The 12,562-nt window shown below is 36.9% G+C and overlaps 2 protein-coding genes, 1 long non-coding RNA gene and 7 other non-coding genes across 12 annotated transcripts; all 10 read left to right on the top strand.

Annotated features, from left to right (window-relative positions):
- The first annotated feature begins 335 nt into the window (after positions 1 to 335).
- LOC113069843 (uncharacterized) lies at positions 336 to 3,319 on the top strand. Of its 2 annotated transcripts, none has more exons than XR_003279815.1 (11): positions 336 to 410; positions 888 to 922; positions 1,110 to 1,143; positions 1,343 to 1,371; positions 1,560 to 1,611; positions 1,803 to 1,833; positions 2,015 to 2,094; positions 2,277 to 2,313; positions 2,489 to 2,545; positions 2,723 to 2,771; positions 2,954 to 3,319. It is a non-coding gene; the product is annotated as an uncharacterized LOC113069843 (long non-coding RNA). The 2 variants fall into 2 exon arrangements; XR_003279816.1 differs by having other exon boundaries at positions 2,471 to 2,545.
- LOC113069955 (small nucleolar RNA SNORD74) lies at positions 730 to 810 on the top strand. Its single transcript, XR_003279837.1, has one exon. It is a non-coding gene; the product is annotated as a small nucleolar RNA SNORD74 (small nucleolar RNA).
- On the top strand, positions 965 to 1,034 carry LOC113069953 (small nucleolar RNA SNORD75). Its single transcript, XR_003279835.1, has one exon. It is a non-coding gene; the product is annotated as a small nucleolar RNA SNORD75 (small nucleolar RNA).
- On the top strand, positions 1,418 to 1,498 carry LOC113069951 (small nucleolar RNA SNORD79). The gene has a single exon (XR_003279833.1). It is a non-coding gene; the product is annotated as a small nucleolar RNA SNORD79 (small nucleolar RNA).
- On the top strand, positions 1,653 to 1,737 carry LOC113069957 (small nucleolar RNA snR60/Z15/Z230/Z193/J17). The gene has a single exon (XR_003279839.1). It is a non-coding gene; the product is annotated as a small nucleolar RNA snR60/Z15/Z230/Z193/J17 (small nucleolar RNA).
- Positions 1,870 to 1,954, top strand: LOC113069956 (small nucleolar RNA snR60/Z15/Z230/Z193/J17). The gene has a single exon (XR_003279838.1). It is a non-coding gene; the product is annotated as a small nucleolar RNA snR60/Z15/Z230/Z193/J17 (small nucleolar RNA).
- On the top strand, positions 2,588 to 2,646 carry LOC113069952 (small nucleolar RNA SNORD78). The gene has a single exon (XR_003279834.1). It is a non-coding gene; the product is annotated as a small nucleolar RNA SNORD78 (small nucleolar RNA).
- LOC113069954 (small nucleolar RNA SNORD47) lies at positions 2,813 to 2,884 on the top strand. Its single transcript, XR_003279836.1, has one exon. It is a non-coding gene; the product is annotated as a small nucleolar RNA SNORD47 (small nucleolar RNA).
- A 39-nt stretch (positions 3,320 to 3,358) lies between the features above and the next one.
- LOC113069842 (torsin-1A-like) lies at positions 3,359 to 7,645 on the top strand. Of its 2 annotated transcripts, none has more exons than XM_026242893.1 (6): positions 3,359 to 4,093; positions 4,479 to 4,628; positions 4,793 to 5,058; positions 5,534 to 5,709; positions 5,905 to 6,029; positions 6,182 to 7,645. In XM_026242893.1, the coding sequence occupies exons 1-6, from the start codon at positions 3,910 to 3,912 to the stop codon at positions 6,427 to 6,429; spliced, it is 1,149 nt and encodes a 382-aa protein (XP_026098678.1). In that variant the 5' UTR covers positions 3,359 to 3,909; the 3' UTR covers positions 6,430 to 7,645. The 2 variants fall into 2 exon arrangements, with proteins under 2 accessions (XP_026098678.1, XP_026098679.1); XM_026242894.1 differs by having other exon boundaries at positions 3,362 to 4,093; positions 4,506 to 4,628.
- Positions 7,646 to 8,017: 372 nt separating this feature from the next.
- Positions 8,018 to 12,562, top strand: LOC113069841 (calreticulin-like). Its single transcript, XM_026242892.1, has 9 exons — positions 8,018 to 8,285; positions 8,646 to 8,747; positions 9,679 to 9,882; positions 9,968 to 10,062; positions 10,150 to 10,359; positions 10,551 to 10,664; positions 11,104 to 11,247; positions 11,356 to 11,448; positions 11,528 to 12,562. The coding sequence occupies exons 1-9, from the start codon at positions 8,192 to 8,194 to the stop codon at positions 11,735 to 11,737; spliced, it is 1,266 nt and encodes a 421-aa protein (XP_026098677.1). The 5' UTR covers positions 8,018 to 8,191; the 3' UTR covers positions 11,738 to 12,562.

The following is a 12,562-nucleotide window of genomic DNA, read 5'->3' as shown; positions in this document are numbered from 1 at the left end:
TTTTATGCATTGCTAAAATCTCATCGGCTAGAATTTTGTGTGTGAATGCGGCCTTTACAAAAATCTTTATTCTTATTCCGTTATTGAAAGTATTTCATTTTGCTGGTAAAAAAAAGTGTGATTAGAAACTACTTTCTATGACTTTACTACATGCATTAAACGGCACGTGAATAAGCAATTTTCCGCACTCATCTCACTGGCATTACTGGACAATTTAATTTATTAAATATTTATGTTTCTTTCAGCATTGAAGCATATTCATGTATCACTTAAGCGCCACCTGGTGTCATTTCAGTGTACTAATATAAGCTGAGCAATTTCCCAGAAACCATTGCGCTGAAACTGTATATAAAGAAAAGCTTGGCGTTCATCCGGTCTCATTCTTCCGCGGCGCTTCAGGGACTCACTCGGTAATTCATTGTTTCTTTTAATCGCAGTTGTCTTCAATGTTATGTTATGTTGGGAGTTGTTGTGTAATGTAGATATTTGTTGTGTACCGTAAGAAGTTGTGTTTTATTAATTTGTTTTAAAAAAAAGGCGTCGCTAATTCGCAGTGCGGTCCACGTGTTACGTTACAGGCCTCGAGCCGTAAAATGTTTAACTTAACTTAATTATTTGCTTAAAATATGCTCCAAAGTTTCAAGCGAAATATTTCAATATTAGTTTGACTAAACCAATTAAAGTTTCCTTCACAATTGGTCCACGTGGTTGTTGTTGCGAATCATTCCCTCATGTTCACATGATGATACATGATGTTGGTAGGGACATCTGAGAATATATGATGAGTACCAACATCTCTGATGTGCATAATTGTTCTGCGTGCGGTCTTCTGTTAAATGTTTCTTTTCAAAGCCATTGAGTTTCTCCCTTTCACTCTCCCTCCCTAGTATCCGGAGGATTGACTGCACGCGTGAGACAACTGGTATGTAAACCTTTTTAACAAATCGATTCTTGGTGGTTGACTTGCTTATGATGAATAAAATGTATAAGAGTAGTGGACAGGAGTGGTTTCTGAAAACGTTTACACTGAAGCATTAAGTAAGGTATTAACGTTAGTTGTATTTATAATATGGTTTCAAATTTTAATTTATATTTTTTTTTTTTTGCAGAAATGTGGTGTGAATCTGGAAAATGGGGTCAAAGGTATACATTTTGTTGTACTTTAAGGCGTATAAGTGTGTATGATGATCATATTTGCTACTCTTGAGTTTACACTGACGAGACTGCAACCACCAAGATACATTATCTGATGCACTGTTTGAATTTCATAAGGGTCCTGTGTGTGCACGTGCTCGTTAACATTTTTGCCCCCCCCCCCTTTTTTATTTTTTTTTATTCCTAGGAACATGTGCAGCGAAGTTAATTTGAAAGGTAAGCTTAAAGTGTTTTCTAAAGTGACTCATAGGCTGCAGTCACTCACTGTTTATGATGATTGTTTTATAAAACAATGGGAATCTCTCTGAACTAGACTGAAAGACATCCGTGTACTGAAACAGTGCTAGTTTAAGACATTATCCTCTTTTTCTTTATTCTGTACTAACGGGGCTTCATTATTACAGGTTGTTTTCGTTCCTGGAACAAGAGATATGAAGATACCATCAGCTGAGTAAGGTATTTTTGGATTCATTTTCTTTTTAAAACCTATAATTTCTGTGACGCAAATGATGACCGCATAGTTCAGCAGAAAATCCATGAAGAACACACAGCATTGTCTTTCGCTCCTAGCTGATGTATCACTGGTGATCTAGAGTTTTGATCAATGTCTTTTGTAGTTGCTTTCTTACACTGGTTTCTCTTTGCAGCATGAGTTCTGCAGGGGTGAACGCATATCTGGTGAGTTTGATACTTTGAAATTGTTATATTGAAGCTATGATGCAAATGATGACCGCATAGTTCAGCAGAAAATCCATGAAGAACACAAAGCATTGTCTTTCGCTCCTATCTGATGCATCACTGGTGCTCTTACTTCTGTACTGGTGTTGTTACTTTGTCTTACACAGTTTTCTCTTTGCAGCAGGAGTTCTACAGGGGTGCAAGGGTTTACTCCTAATTCTGGCTGTGAAGAGATCAGCAGCTGTCTGAATGTTCTTCAGAGTAAGTGTTTAACTTGAATTGTGAATGGTATCCAAGTGGTCTCAAACTGATGAGTTCGAATCAGGTCTCTGATCTACTTGAGGACATGTTAAAACATTCTGACTGAAGACCACATAATGGTGCATTTTACTCCCTTAAAAGCAGGATTGTGAGTTTTTAATGGTCCTTTTTGTGTCTCTTAGGACTGATGACCAGCATGATGTGCTGATGGCAGGCACTGTAAGTATTTTATTCCTTTTGTATTAAATCTGTAGCTCTAACCATTTGTGATGAATCGTATATCCACTGACTTTGTCGTGAAGGATGGATATTAGCTCTGGCTGATCTGGTCACACTTTACAATCCTGGTTCTCGTGGATGTTTTCTGTTCTAACAGGCATGTGCTCATTGACAGGTGTTGTTGACTGCTATTCGTGGTGTGCAAATATGAATGCAGCATGTGCTTGTAAAGGTTGGTTTCTTTCCAGATATTTGGCATTTTCATGGTTTGGTTTTGTGATGCTTTACAAATGTCTGACCTGAACACACAATGTGGACAAGCTTTGACTGAAACCCAGGTCCTGACTTTGGGCAATGTGTTTATTGTGATCAACTAACCAATGGCAGGCCTTTTTTGTTTTTTTTTCAGGGGAGCACAAGATTATCCAGGATGGCTCTGGAAACCCATATGGTATAAGGTATAATTCTTTTTTTGATCTTGTCGTTTTGTTGTTTTTCCAACCTGTGATGACATGATTCTGCCAAATGAATATGCTGATTATATCATTTACCGTTCCATATTTCTGAGGTTGACTTTGACATTACTTTAACCCTGATATTTGCACCGGTGCTCTTCTAAAGTCTGTCTGTTTCCTTGCAGCCATGTTGCCTGCATCTGACTCTTCTGAATGGTGGTCCAGAGCTTCGGTTCTTGTTTTCTGATTTTGAAGTCCCTTGTCTCTGAGGCAATTAAGTGACGCTCCTCTACACTTGTTACAACCAAGTTTGTAAAGTGTAATTATTACAATAAAGTTACAAAATCAAAGGTCTGTTTCAAGTTTATAAGGTGCTTGATGTACTTGTATATGTGGGTTGGTTGATCTCTTGTCAAGGCTGTCAAATTAACATGCCTTTTCAGACATTTGGTAGTATGCAAGGACTAATGGAAAATAAGCATGGAAGCACATTTCTTACATGTGCTTTGCATCTCAAAACTGATTTAATAAAGTTGTGACAAGACTTGTAAGTTGACTCAATGAATCATATCTTTTTTTTTTTTTTTAATTCTCTGTGGAGATGGGTTTCCGTAGCAAGTTCCACGTTTTCTGTATTTGGAATAGCAGTATCTTCATGGGACCGCACATTCACACTTGGTTATTTGACAGACTTTAAAAGATTCACATTTAAGTAGCTAACATCTGGTCTACAGAAGCAGTGATGCCTGATGTGGTAATTCAAATCAAACCTCATACAAAGTTCTCAAATTGCTGCAATTGTTCCAAGAGCTGTTACCATGTGACCACCTCTGTGCTACAGTACTTTATCTTGAAGTTGAATATATGAACAAGAATGATTTGTATAATTTTAGTAGGTCTAACATTGATTTGCTAGGGGGAAAAAATTGCAGACCCATTTTTACTGCACTAAGCCCCGCCCACTTGCTACCACGCTCCATTCTATTAGCTCGTTCTATTCAAAGAAGACTGTGACGTCTGGGTTCCGTCATGAACATTGAGCGCTGAAGCGGCCTGCAGTCAATGAGACTCGGATGTACATGTGAATGGACGCTACAATTATTACATCTAATAGCTCGATGTTACAGTCTTCGCGAGGTCTATGTTTCCGTCGGCATCGATGTTTTCAATTCTAATCTTGCTCTCGTTCCTGGCTGTTTCGGCTGATGCGGATTTCTTTCAGTTCGACAGCATTTCAAATGTTTCTACCTATTATTTCAATTACATCTATTGCAATATTTGGGAAGGAGACTGTCAGCCACACCAGGATGATGCTAACCAACAAGGTAAAGATAGAATAGGCTATATATATGTAGTGTGTGTGTATAATAAAGATATATTTTAATATATGCTATAGTAAAATGTTTATAATAATATAAACATACAAAGACTATATATTATTTACATACAATTTAAAATTGGAAAGGATAACCAACATGTCATGCGTTATTCTTTCTCCAAATATTTTCATGAATGCGTTTAAAAAAAAAAAATCGAATAGAATGTATAAATTATATGATTCTGTGAAGCCATTGCTAATAAATATATATATATAGTTAATAATAAAAAATAATGCATTTTAAGTTGATTTGGATAAACTTTTGTCTCTCCTTAAGAATTGCACAAATAAAATGCTGTTTGTAATGATTGCAATTCATTAACTCACTGCAGGCTTATGTAACATGCTTCTCTTCTCAGTGCCTACTGGGGACATTTGGCCAGGGTTTCCCCAGTATTACACTGGCATGCTGACTGCTTGGTACTGCAGCCTGGGTCAGTGCTGTGATTCAGGAGACTGTAGGATTACAAATAATATCACAGGTACAGCCGGCCATCAACATCATGCATGCTTTATTTTATAAAAATATTCAGGTTTTACAATCATGGAAATCCTTGAAATATCAGAAGCTTTGAACAAAATTAATGGAAAAGTCTGAACAAAGTCTGTTTTTTCCTTGACATATGCTTATCAATGGATATTTCAGGATTGGAAAGAGATCTACAGATGAAGCTCCATGGGCAGCACCTGGCCCAGTCTGTGGTTCTGAAAGCCATTCAAGGTTTCATCAAAAACCCTGAGTCCAACAAACCACTGACTCTGTCTTTTCATGGCTGGTCTGGAACAGGCAAGAACTTTGTGGCCCGGATAGTAGCGGACAACCTCTACAGGGATGGTATAAAGAGTGAATGTGTGCGTTTGTTCATTGCCCCTTTCCACTTCGCTCACGAAAGATTGGTGGATGTGTACAAGGTGAGTAAAGTTTCAAAGGTTCACATCCACATGGCTGCCCAGGTCATTTGATCTGATTCAGCAGTCATTTGTTGATTTAGTTTAACTTTCACAAACAAATTATAAGTATGTGGTTACATTGTAATGTTGGACATTAGTATAATATTTGCTATTTGTACTATTATTCATCTGCTTGGATATATTTATCTTGAGAAAACTAAATGCAATGCAGTTCACGTAGCCAGGGGTCCTTTATTTGGGCTTCTAGGGAACATTTATTGGACGGCTGCCATTAAATGCCAAAGCTCTGGTATGATTATGCAATTTAACCTTGATATACTTGGATCGTTCAGTTAGAAAACCTGATTCAGCGAACAGAGAAATGACACTGTGTACAATTGATTGAGTTCTTTCCAAATTCTGAAATATGCACGTACTCGTGAATCCTGAACTTTACGATCAGTATTAGTATTTGTGTGGGTTTGTTTGCGACCAGGGCCAGCTAAGAGAAGCCATTCGAGACATGGTTCTGAGATGCCCACAGACTCTCTTTATCTTTGATGAGGCAGAAAAGCTTCATCCCGGACTCATCGACGCCATAAAGCCCTATATGGACCACTATGATAATGTGGATGGGGTCAGCTATAGGAGAGCCATATTTCTGTTCTTAAGGTTGGTATTTTCTTAATAGATGGCTTCATACAGCCATAAGTTGTCAAGTGAACCAATTTGTGGTGGAGTTCTTAAGCAATGTTTTCCTCTATACATACACTGTAAGTTTACTTACACAATGCATGCAGAATCTGAAAATGATCCAATTAAAAAAAAACTAAAAACAAATGGCTTTTCCTTAATGTCATGCTGTAGCAATATCGGTGGGGGTGCCATCAATGAGGTGGCACTGGATTTCTGGCACTCGGGACAGAACAGGGAAGATATCGGCATGGAAGACTTAGAACATCTTCTGCGTGCTGAAGCCATGGAGGCAGAAGGCAGGAGAGATTCTTTTAAATTGCTAATTGTTTAACAATTGTCTCAGAGATGTTGCATATTTAAATTCATATATACATGCAGCTATACTGTATGCCTTTAGTCCCTTATAAATGTTATCATTCATGTTCTTAATGTACTTTTACCTTTGCAGGAGGTTTCGCTCAGAGTGAGCTCATGTCAGGCCATCTGATTGACTTCTTTGTGCCATTCTTGCCGCTGGAGTACCGGCATGTGAAACTGTGTGCACGTGATGCATACGCAGCTCGTGGCCTTCAGCCGGAGGAGGGGACACTGGATGAGGTGGCTAAAGCCATGCTGTACGTTCCTAAAGAGGAGAAACTCTTCTCTGCACAGGGCTGCAAATCCATTCCTCAAAGGATCAATTTCTTCCTACCATAACGGAGCATAACATAAGATCAGCAACATTAAAGAAACCCAGAGTATACTTGAATGATGCAGAAATGACTGCTGATATCTGACATGCACATACAAACAATGCAGAAAAAACTTCATATACCGAGTTGCAACTCTATATCTTACACTCTGAGAGTCAGGAAGGGACAGGGAGAGGGGGTTTGCTTGTGACAAACCCTACTGAAATTATATTTTTAAGAACTTTTTATCTACATCTATCTGCTTCTCCCAAGCAATGTTACAGTTTAAAAAATGCACTTACAAAGCAAACCTCTTAAGCAAGCAAAACCAGTGTTTCATTATTTTTTTTTTTACATTTACAGAGTTAAAGGGAATTGCTGTTCACAACCATTTTTTTTTTACACTCATAATATGTATTTCTGAGCAAAACAGGATGTTCGTTAGAATATTGTCAAATGAGTTTGTTCTTACAAACTAAAAATCAATTTTAAATGATTTTCGACCATATGCCACTAAGCAGATCCATTTTCTTTAACCTTGGGTATATATTTTAGTTGCTGTTTAAGAACTTTGCATATTTTGGACAATTCAATCAAAGTCTGAATTGAAGATCATATTTCAAGACTTACGTAACAATAAAAAAATATATATTGTATTTAATATATTTATTGTATACTTTTTGTGTCTTGTATATTTAAAGGTTACAATCTCTTTAAATGTTACAAAACTACCGTAGTTAATGTTGTATGTGGTTTTTGTTAATTGATATTTCAATTGTGAACACATTCTGATATAACAATATGAAAATGATTCGTTGTAGGGAAAGAAGCTGCTATTGAAAAGGTAGCTATGTGCTCTCGAAAAGGTAGATTATGAAGTTAGAAAAAAAGCTAGTGTTAAGCTTGACAAACGTGATACTGAAGGAATTGAGACTTGATGTAATGCACTTTTTTCACGTAGGCCAGTATGCATTTTATCAATTTATCAGATCTGATTTGATTCACTGTATTCAGTTGTCAGGTAACATTCATCTTTGACTAATTCCTTGCTAATAGTAGCATAAGCTTTATGATTTATGCTTGTCAGCTCTGATAATGTTTACTGAAAGAACTAAACTGAAGTTGTGCTTGAACGTCACTAAAGGTCAGTGTTTGATGGATGAACCATTTTATGCCACCAGCTAAAATTCTAAACTTTTGTAAGGGCCTTGTCTACAAATAAAAATCAGCCAAAGTGATGCCAAACGGTGGGATTTTTTTTGTCAACAGAATTTTTAAAATGAAATTACTAAACATGCAGTTTTCTTCTTGGGGTTTGGCTTTGTTATTATTACTTGAGCAAGTTTGAATTCTGTATTTCCCTTTCCCATTGATAACACAGACATTAGCGGGAATTGATATGGCTTTAATTAAATATTTTAGATCATATAATATATATACCACTGCCTGTTTTTCGAACAGGTTCATTGAACCGATTCGCGGAAATGAGTCTCCTCATCACTAGTGTCTGCCAAACGCGTGGTCAGCCGCAAATGATCTGATTGGCTGACCGGTGTGACGCACTGACCGGTCGTCTCCAGCTGCCGTCCAATCAGAGCCAGCCATCTGTTCCCAGTTTAGAGGCGAGACTTTGCGAAAGATAACAGCGCACAGTGATTTCTGCAGGCATGTGAAGATCCAAACAGAGCTCATTATATACATATTCAAGCCTCATATTTCGTGTTCAATAATTTCCATTATATTTTAATATTCTATTTCCCTTAAAAAGGGTTTATTTTACTGCAAAGATGACAGCATTATATCTACTGATTATGGCCGTGTCCTTCGCTTTAATAACTGCAGAATCAATTGTTTATTTCCGAGAGCAATTTGAAGACGGCGGTAAGTTTAAGGCATTTGTGTTTTTTATGCTTTTTGAATACTATTTACGCTTTCTGTGGCTTTTGAGCATGTGATGGAGTCACCATAGACTTGATTTTATCATATGTGACGGATTCACTGTATATATTTTTAATGTCTTGGGAACAAAGGTGTGTTGCATTCATTAAGTAATAACAATAATAATTTAAAATCTTAGTCTTGGTTTAGAATGTGGTTATCTTAAAACAAATAATCAAGACATCATGTATGAATGATGGAGCAAACGTCCTTGATTTAATCTGATATTACTCATAATAATGCGTAAATACATGCTTAATGATAATGATTTAATTTCGTGTTCATGTCACATGCACATTTCAGATACCTGGAGGAGCCGATGGTTGGAATCCAAGCATAAATCAGACTACGGCAAGTTTGTGCTTTCTGCAGGCAAATTTTATGGTGATGCCGAGAAAGATAAGGGTGAGTGTTGCTTTACATATGTCATGCTCCAGATAATTGACACCAGTTTGTTTGAATGTGTGGTTTTCCTCCGTTTTTCATTATTTTATGCAATGGGTAATACACCTGGGGAGGGGCTACTGTCTGTGACATCATTCCCTCTGCTCTTCTGAGCTGCAGGCATGTAACACAGTTTGATATTTACTGTTTCAAAACATTACAAAACCATGTGTACTCTAGGGCCCAGTTATCCTGGTACACACTAAATTTAGTCCCATTTTTGTGTAACTTTGTGCTTTGCTGAGGTTGAGGAATATAGAATGCCTTAAAGACAGTGTGAAATCCAAGTTATAAATATGTATAATTAAAATACATATTTGAGGCCATATGTATCGTATGTACTTTAAACAGATATTTTTTTCTTTGTTTCACAATCAAAATTAGCAGTCTTTCAAAAAAAGGGCCCAAAATATTGATGATTTAGATTTTTCTCAAATATTTCTTGTTATACATTAAATGTTACATGTAGAATTTTAAGCTTGGACTTTTTTATGAAATCGGTACCAGTAAAGAAGCTATTATAATGAAGTAAACATATGACATGTTTTGATGATTGAATGTGTTCTTCCTACTTTCTATCTTTTAACATTCATATTTGTTTTCATTGCCTTTAAAATTGCACAAATTGGAGGACAAAGTTGGGTAGAATGTGAAATAACAATTCTGTAAATAAAGAATTACAAGTTTTATTTTTAATTCAAATTATTCAATTTTTAATAATAAATATTTTTTTGGATTATTATATCTGATTAATAAAAGAAACAGCTGACAGAATAATTGATTATCAAAATAATCATTAATTGTAGCCTTACTCATCAGATGGTTTCCATGGGGATTTTAATAACTGAAAAGTTATTAAAAGTTGCTCCGATGTCTTATCGTAAACTTGCAGGTCTTCAGACCAGTCAGGATGCTCATTTCTACGCGCTGTCATCCCGCTTTGCTGATTTCAGCAACAAGGATCAGCCCTTCGTGATCCAGTTCACTGTAAAACATGAGCAGAGCATTGACTGTGGTGGAGGCTACATCAAACTTTTCCCATCAGACCTCAAACAGGAAGATATGCATGGAGACTCCACATATAATATCATGTTTGGTGAGTATCTTAATAACCACTTAACTGACGAACATCTCAAATCTAAAGGGAAACTGGACATTAATTAGCATTTTATCACATCCAGGTCCTGACATCTGTGGCCCTGGCACTAAGAAAGTACATGTAATCTTCAATTACAAAGGCAAAAATCATTTGATCAACAAAGACATTAGATGCAAGGTAATCTTATTGTTAATTTATTTATTTATTGTCCCATAATGTACCACCAGTCCTACAAGTTCATATAACATGTATTTTATCATACAGGATGATGAATACACCCACTTATACACGTTAATTGTCAATCCTGACAACACTTATAAAGTCAAGATTGATAATAAGAAGGTAGAGTCTGGATCTTTGGAAGAAGACTGGGACTTCCTGCCTCCCAAAAAGATCAAAGATCCCGAAGCGAAAAAGCCTGAGGACTGGGACGAGAGGGAGAAGATCGAAGACCCTGATGACAAGAAACCAGAGGTAAGTTGTCAACTGTTCAGAATACGTGATATAAAGTGCGTGCATCTGTAATAAAACGTCCCTCACATGGCCTGGGGGGTGAATAAGGTTTTATTTCTCGGGTTAACAAATCTTTTAAATGCTGTTCTGATATAAAGTATAAAATTATGTCTCAACTTCATGATATAATCTTTGTCTGTGTTTTTCTGGAGGACTGGGACAAACCCGAGAACATCCCTGATCCTGATGCCAAGAAGCCTGATGACTGGGACGATGAGATGGATGGGGAGTGGGAGCCGCCCATGGTCACCAATCCTGAATACAAGGTACTGACATTTCTTTAACTGTGGTTTCTTTAACGGACGCAGCAACCAATCTTTTCTTTCTATGGACTGTGACATACATCAGAGGAAAACGGTTTATCGTAGGTAATAAATGTAAGGAAGGGTAGTTCAGAAAGGGTGGGTTTATGCAGATGAAATGATTGGGGAAGCCTAGCGTACATCACCAGAGAGAAGTCTGTCATTTCTCTGGAAGATCTAGTTAGGAGACTAATTACAAAAATGAAACCTATAGACTACATGGATGAATCCTTTGCAATAAGATCAATAACATGCATTTAGAAAAAGTATAGGGTGAATATAAACTTCATGCTGGCCTTAATATTGAACAAAGATGCAGATAATACCTAAAAAACATTTTTGTCATAATGAATACTGGGTCTGTATGCTGTTTCCCAAATAAATTTTTTTGTATCTTTTCAAGGGTGAGTGGAAACCCCGCCAGATTGACAATCCTGCTTACAAAGGGAAATGGGTGCACCCTGAGATTGATAACCCGGAGTACACCGCTGACACCGAAATCTATAAATACGATAGCATCGGAGTGATTGGACTGGACCTGTGGCAGGTAGCAATTTGCTTTGTGTCTCATAGGGAGTTACAGTTTCCAAATATTTAATAACTGTTTAAACCATGTTTTAAACCACCTTTCCTTGTATTCATGTTTTTTTCTTAGGTGAAGTCTGGCACAATTTTTGACAACTTCCTCATTACCAACGACCCCAAACTGGCAGAAGAGGTTGGCAATGAAACTTGGGGTGCCACAAAGGTATGCTTCTTCTATTATTATCTCTCTGTCCTAAATTATTTTTCAATGAATTGTAGTTTTAAGTTTTTGTTCCTCTCAGGATGCTGAGAAGAAGATGAAGGAAAGTCAAGAAGAAGAAGAAAGAACGAAGCGTGAGGAAGAGGATAAGACAAGAAAGGAGGAAGCAAAGGATGGAAGGGAAGATGAAGATAAGGAAGAGGAAGAAGATGAGGAAGAGGAGGATGAAGAAGAAGAAGGGGAGGAGGATGAAGAAGAGGAGACAGACTCTAAACTCAAAGACGAGTTGTAGATTTCAACAGGAACTTGTGATTGGGGTACAATGCAGAGAACTGGACTAATGCTGGACATTTCTTTTTGTTGTGTGTCGGATGATTCCGGCAGGTTTTTTTTTTTGTGTCGTTCCACTACTACAAACCTATTTATAGATAAACTTTATTTCATAATTTTCATTTGCTTGATTACAAGCAAATGTTTTGTTTTAACCCAAACCTCAAATTCATAACCTCTTACTCGCTCTTAATGTCAATCTATCAGTGACCAGGTTGTGTTTTTTCTAAACAGACTCTGGTTCTCACGAGCTGATACAGTTTTGATCTGGCCTTGCTCAATCAGCAAATTCTGACACCTGGTTTCCCAAAAGTTGAATTGAAAAATCTCCACATATGACTGATTGAATATTTGGGGAAAGTAAACTTATATCAACCATGTTTAGACATGACTAGAGTTGCCACAAAACTCTTGTGTGTGTTTGCTTTGGTGTACTGAATTGCTGATTGATTTAATTTGGCAAATGTAATAATCAGGCCCTTAATCTGTGGAGTGTGGGAAAATGGAAAGTTTGTGAGATTTCAAGGGTGTTACGAGGAAAGTTCCATGGCTTTTCTAGAAACACTTCTGCTCTCCAACAGAGATTTCAGAGCAATCGTGAATATTGCACTGCTGTACTGCTTCAGTCAGATACTTCTCCCAATAAAATAGATTGTGACTTTTTTTTTTTTTTTTTAGATATATTTTGTACTTTTTGTGTTTGAAGGACATTCCTTGACATATTTAGAAGAAAAGCTCTGGTATGAAGGTTGCTGACAAATAATAAAAATACAAAACGAGTAATTTA

This window comes from Carassius auratus, unplaced genomic scaffold (genome assembly GCF_003368295.1).
Source record: "Carassius auratus strain Wakin unplaced genomic scaffold, ASM336829v1 scaf_tig00002576, whole genome shotgun sequence".
Taxonomy (NCBI): domain Eukaryota; kingdom Metazoa; phylum Chordata; class Actinopteri; order Cypriniformes; family Cyprinidae; genus Carassius; species Carassius auratus.
The sequence above is the reverse complement of the archived record's forward strand: the minus strand, read 5'-3'. Positions and strand labels throughout refer to the sequence as shown.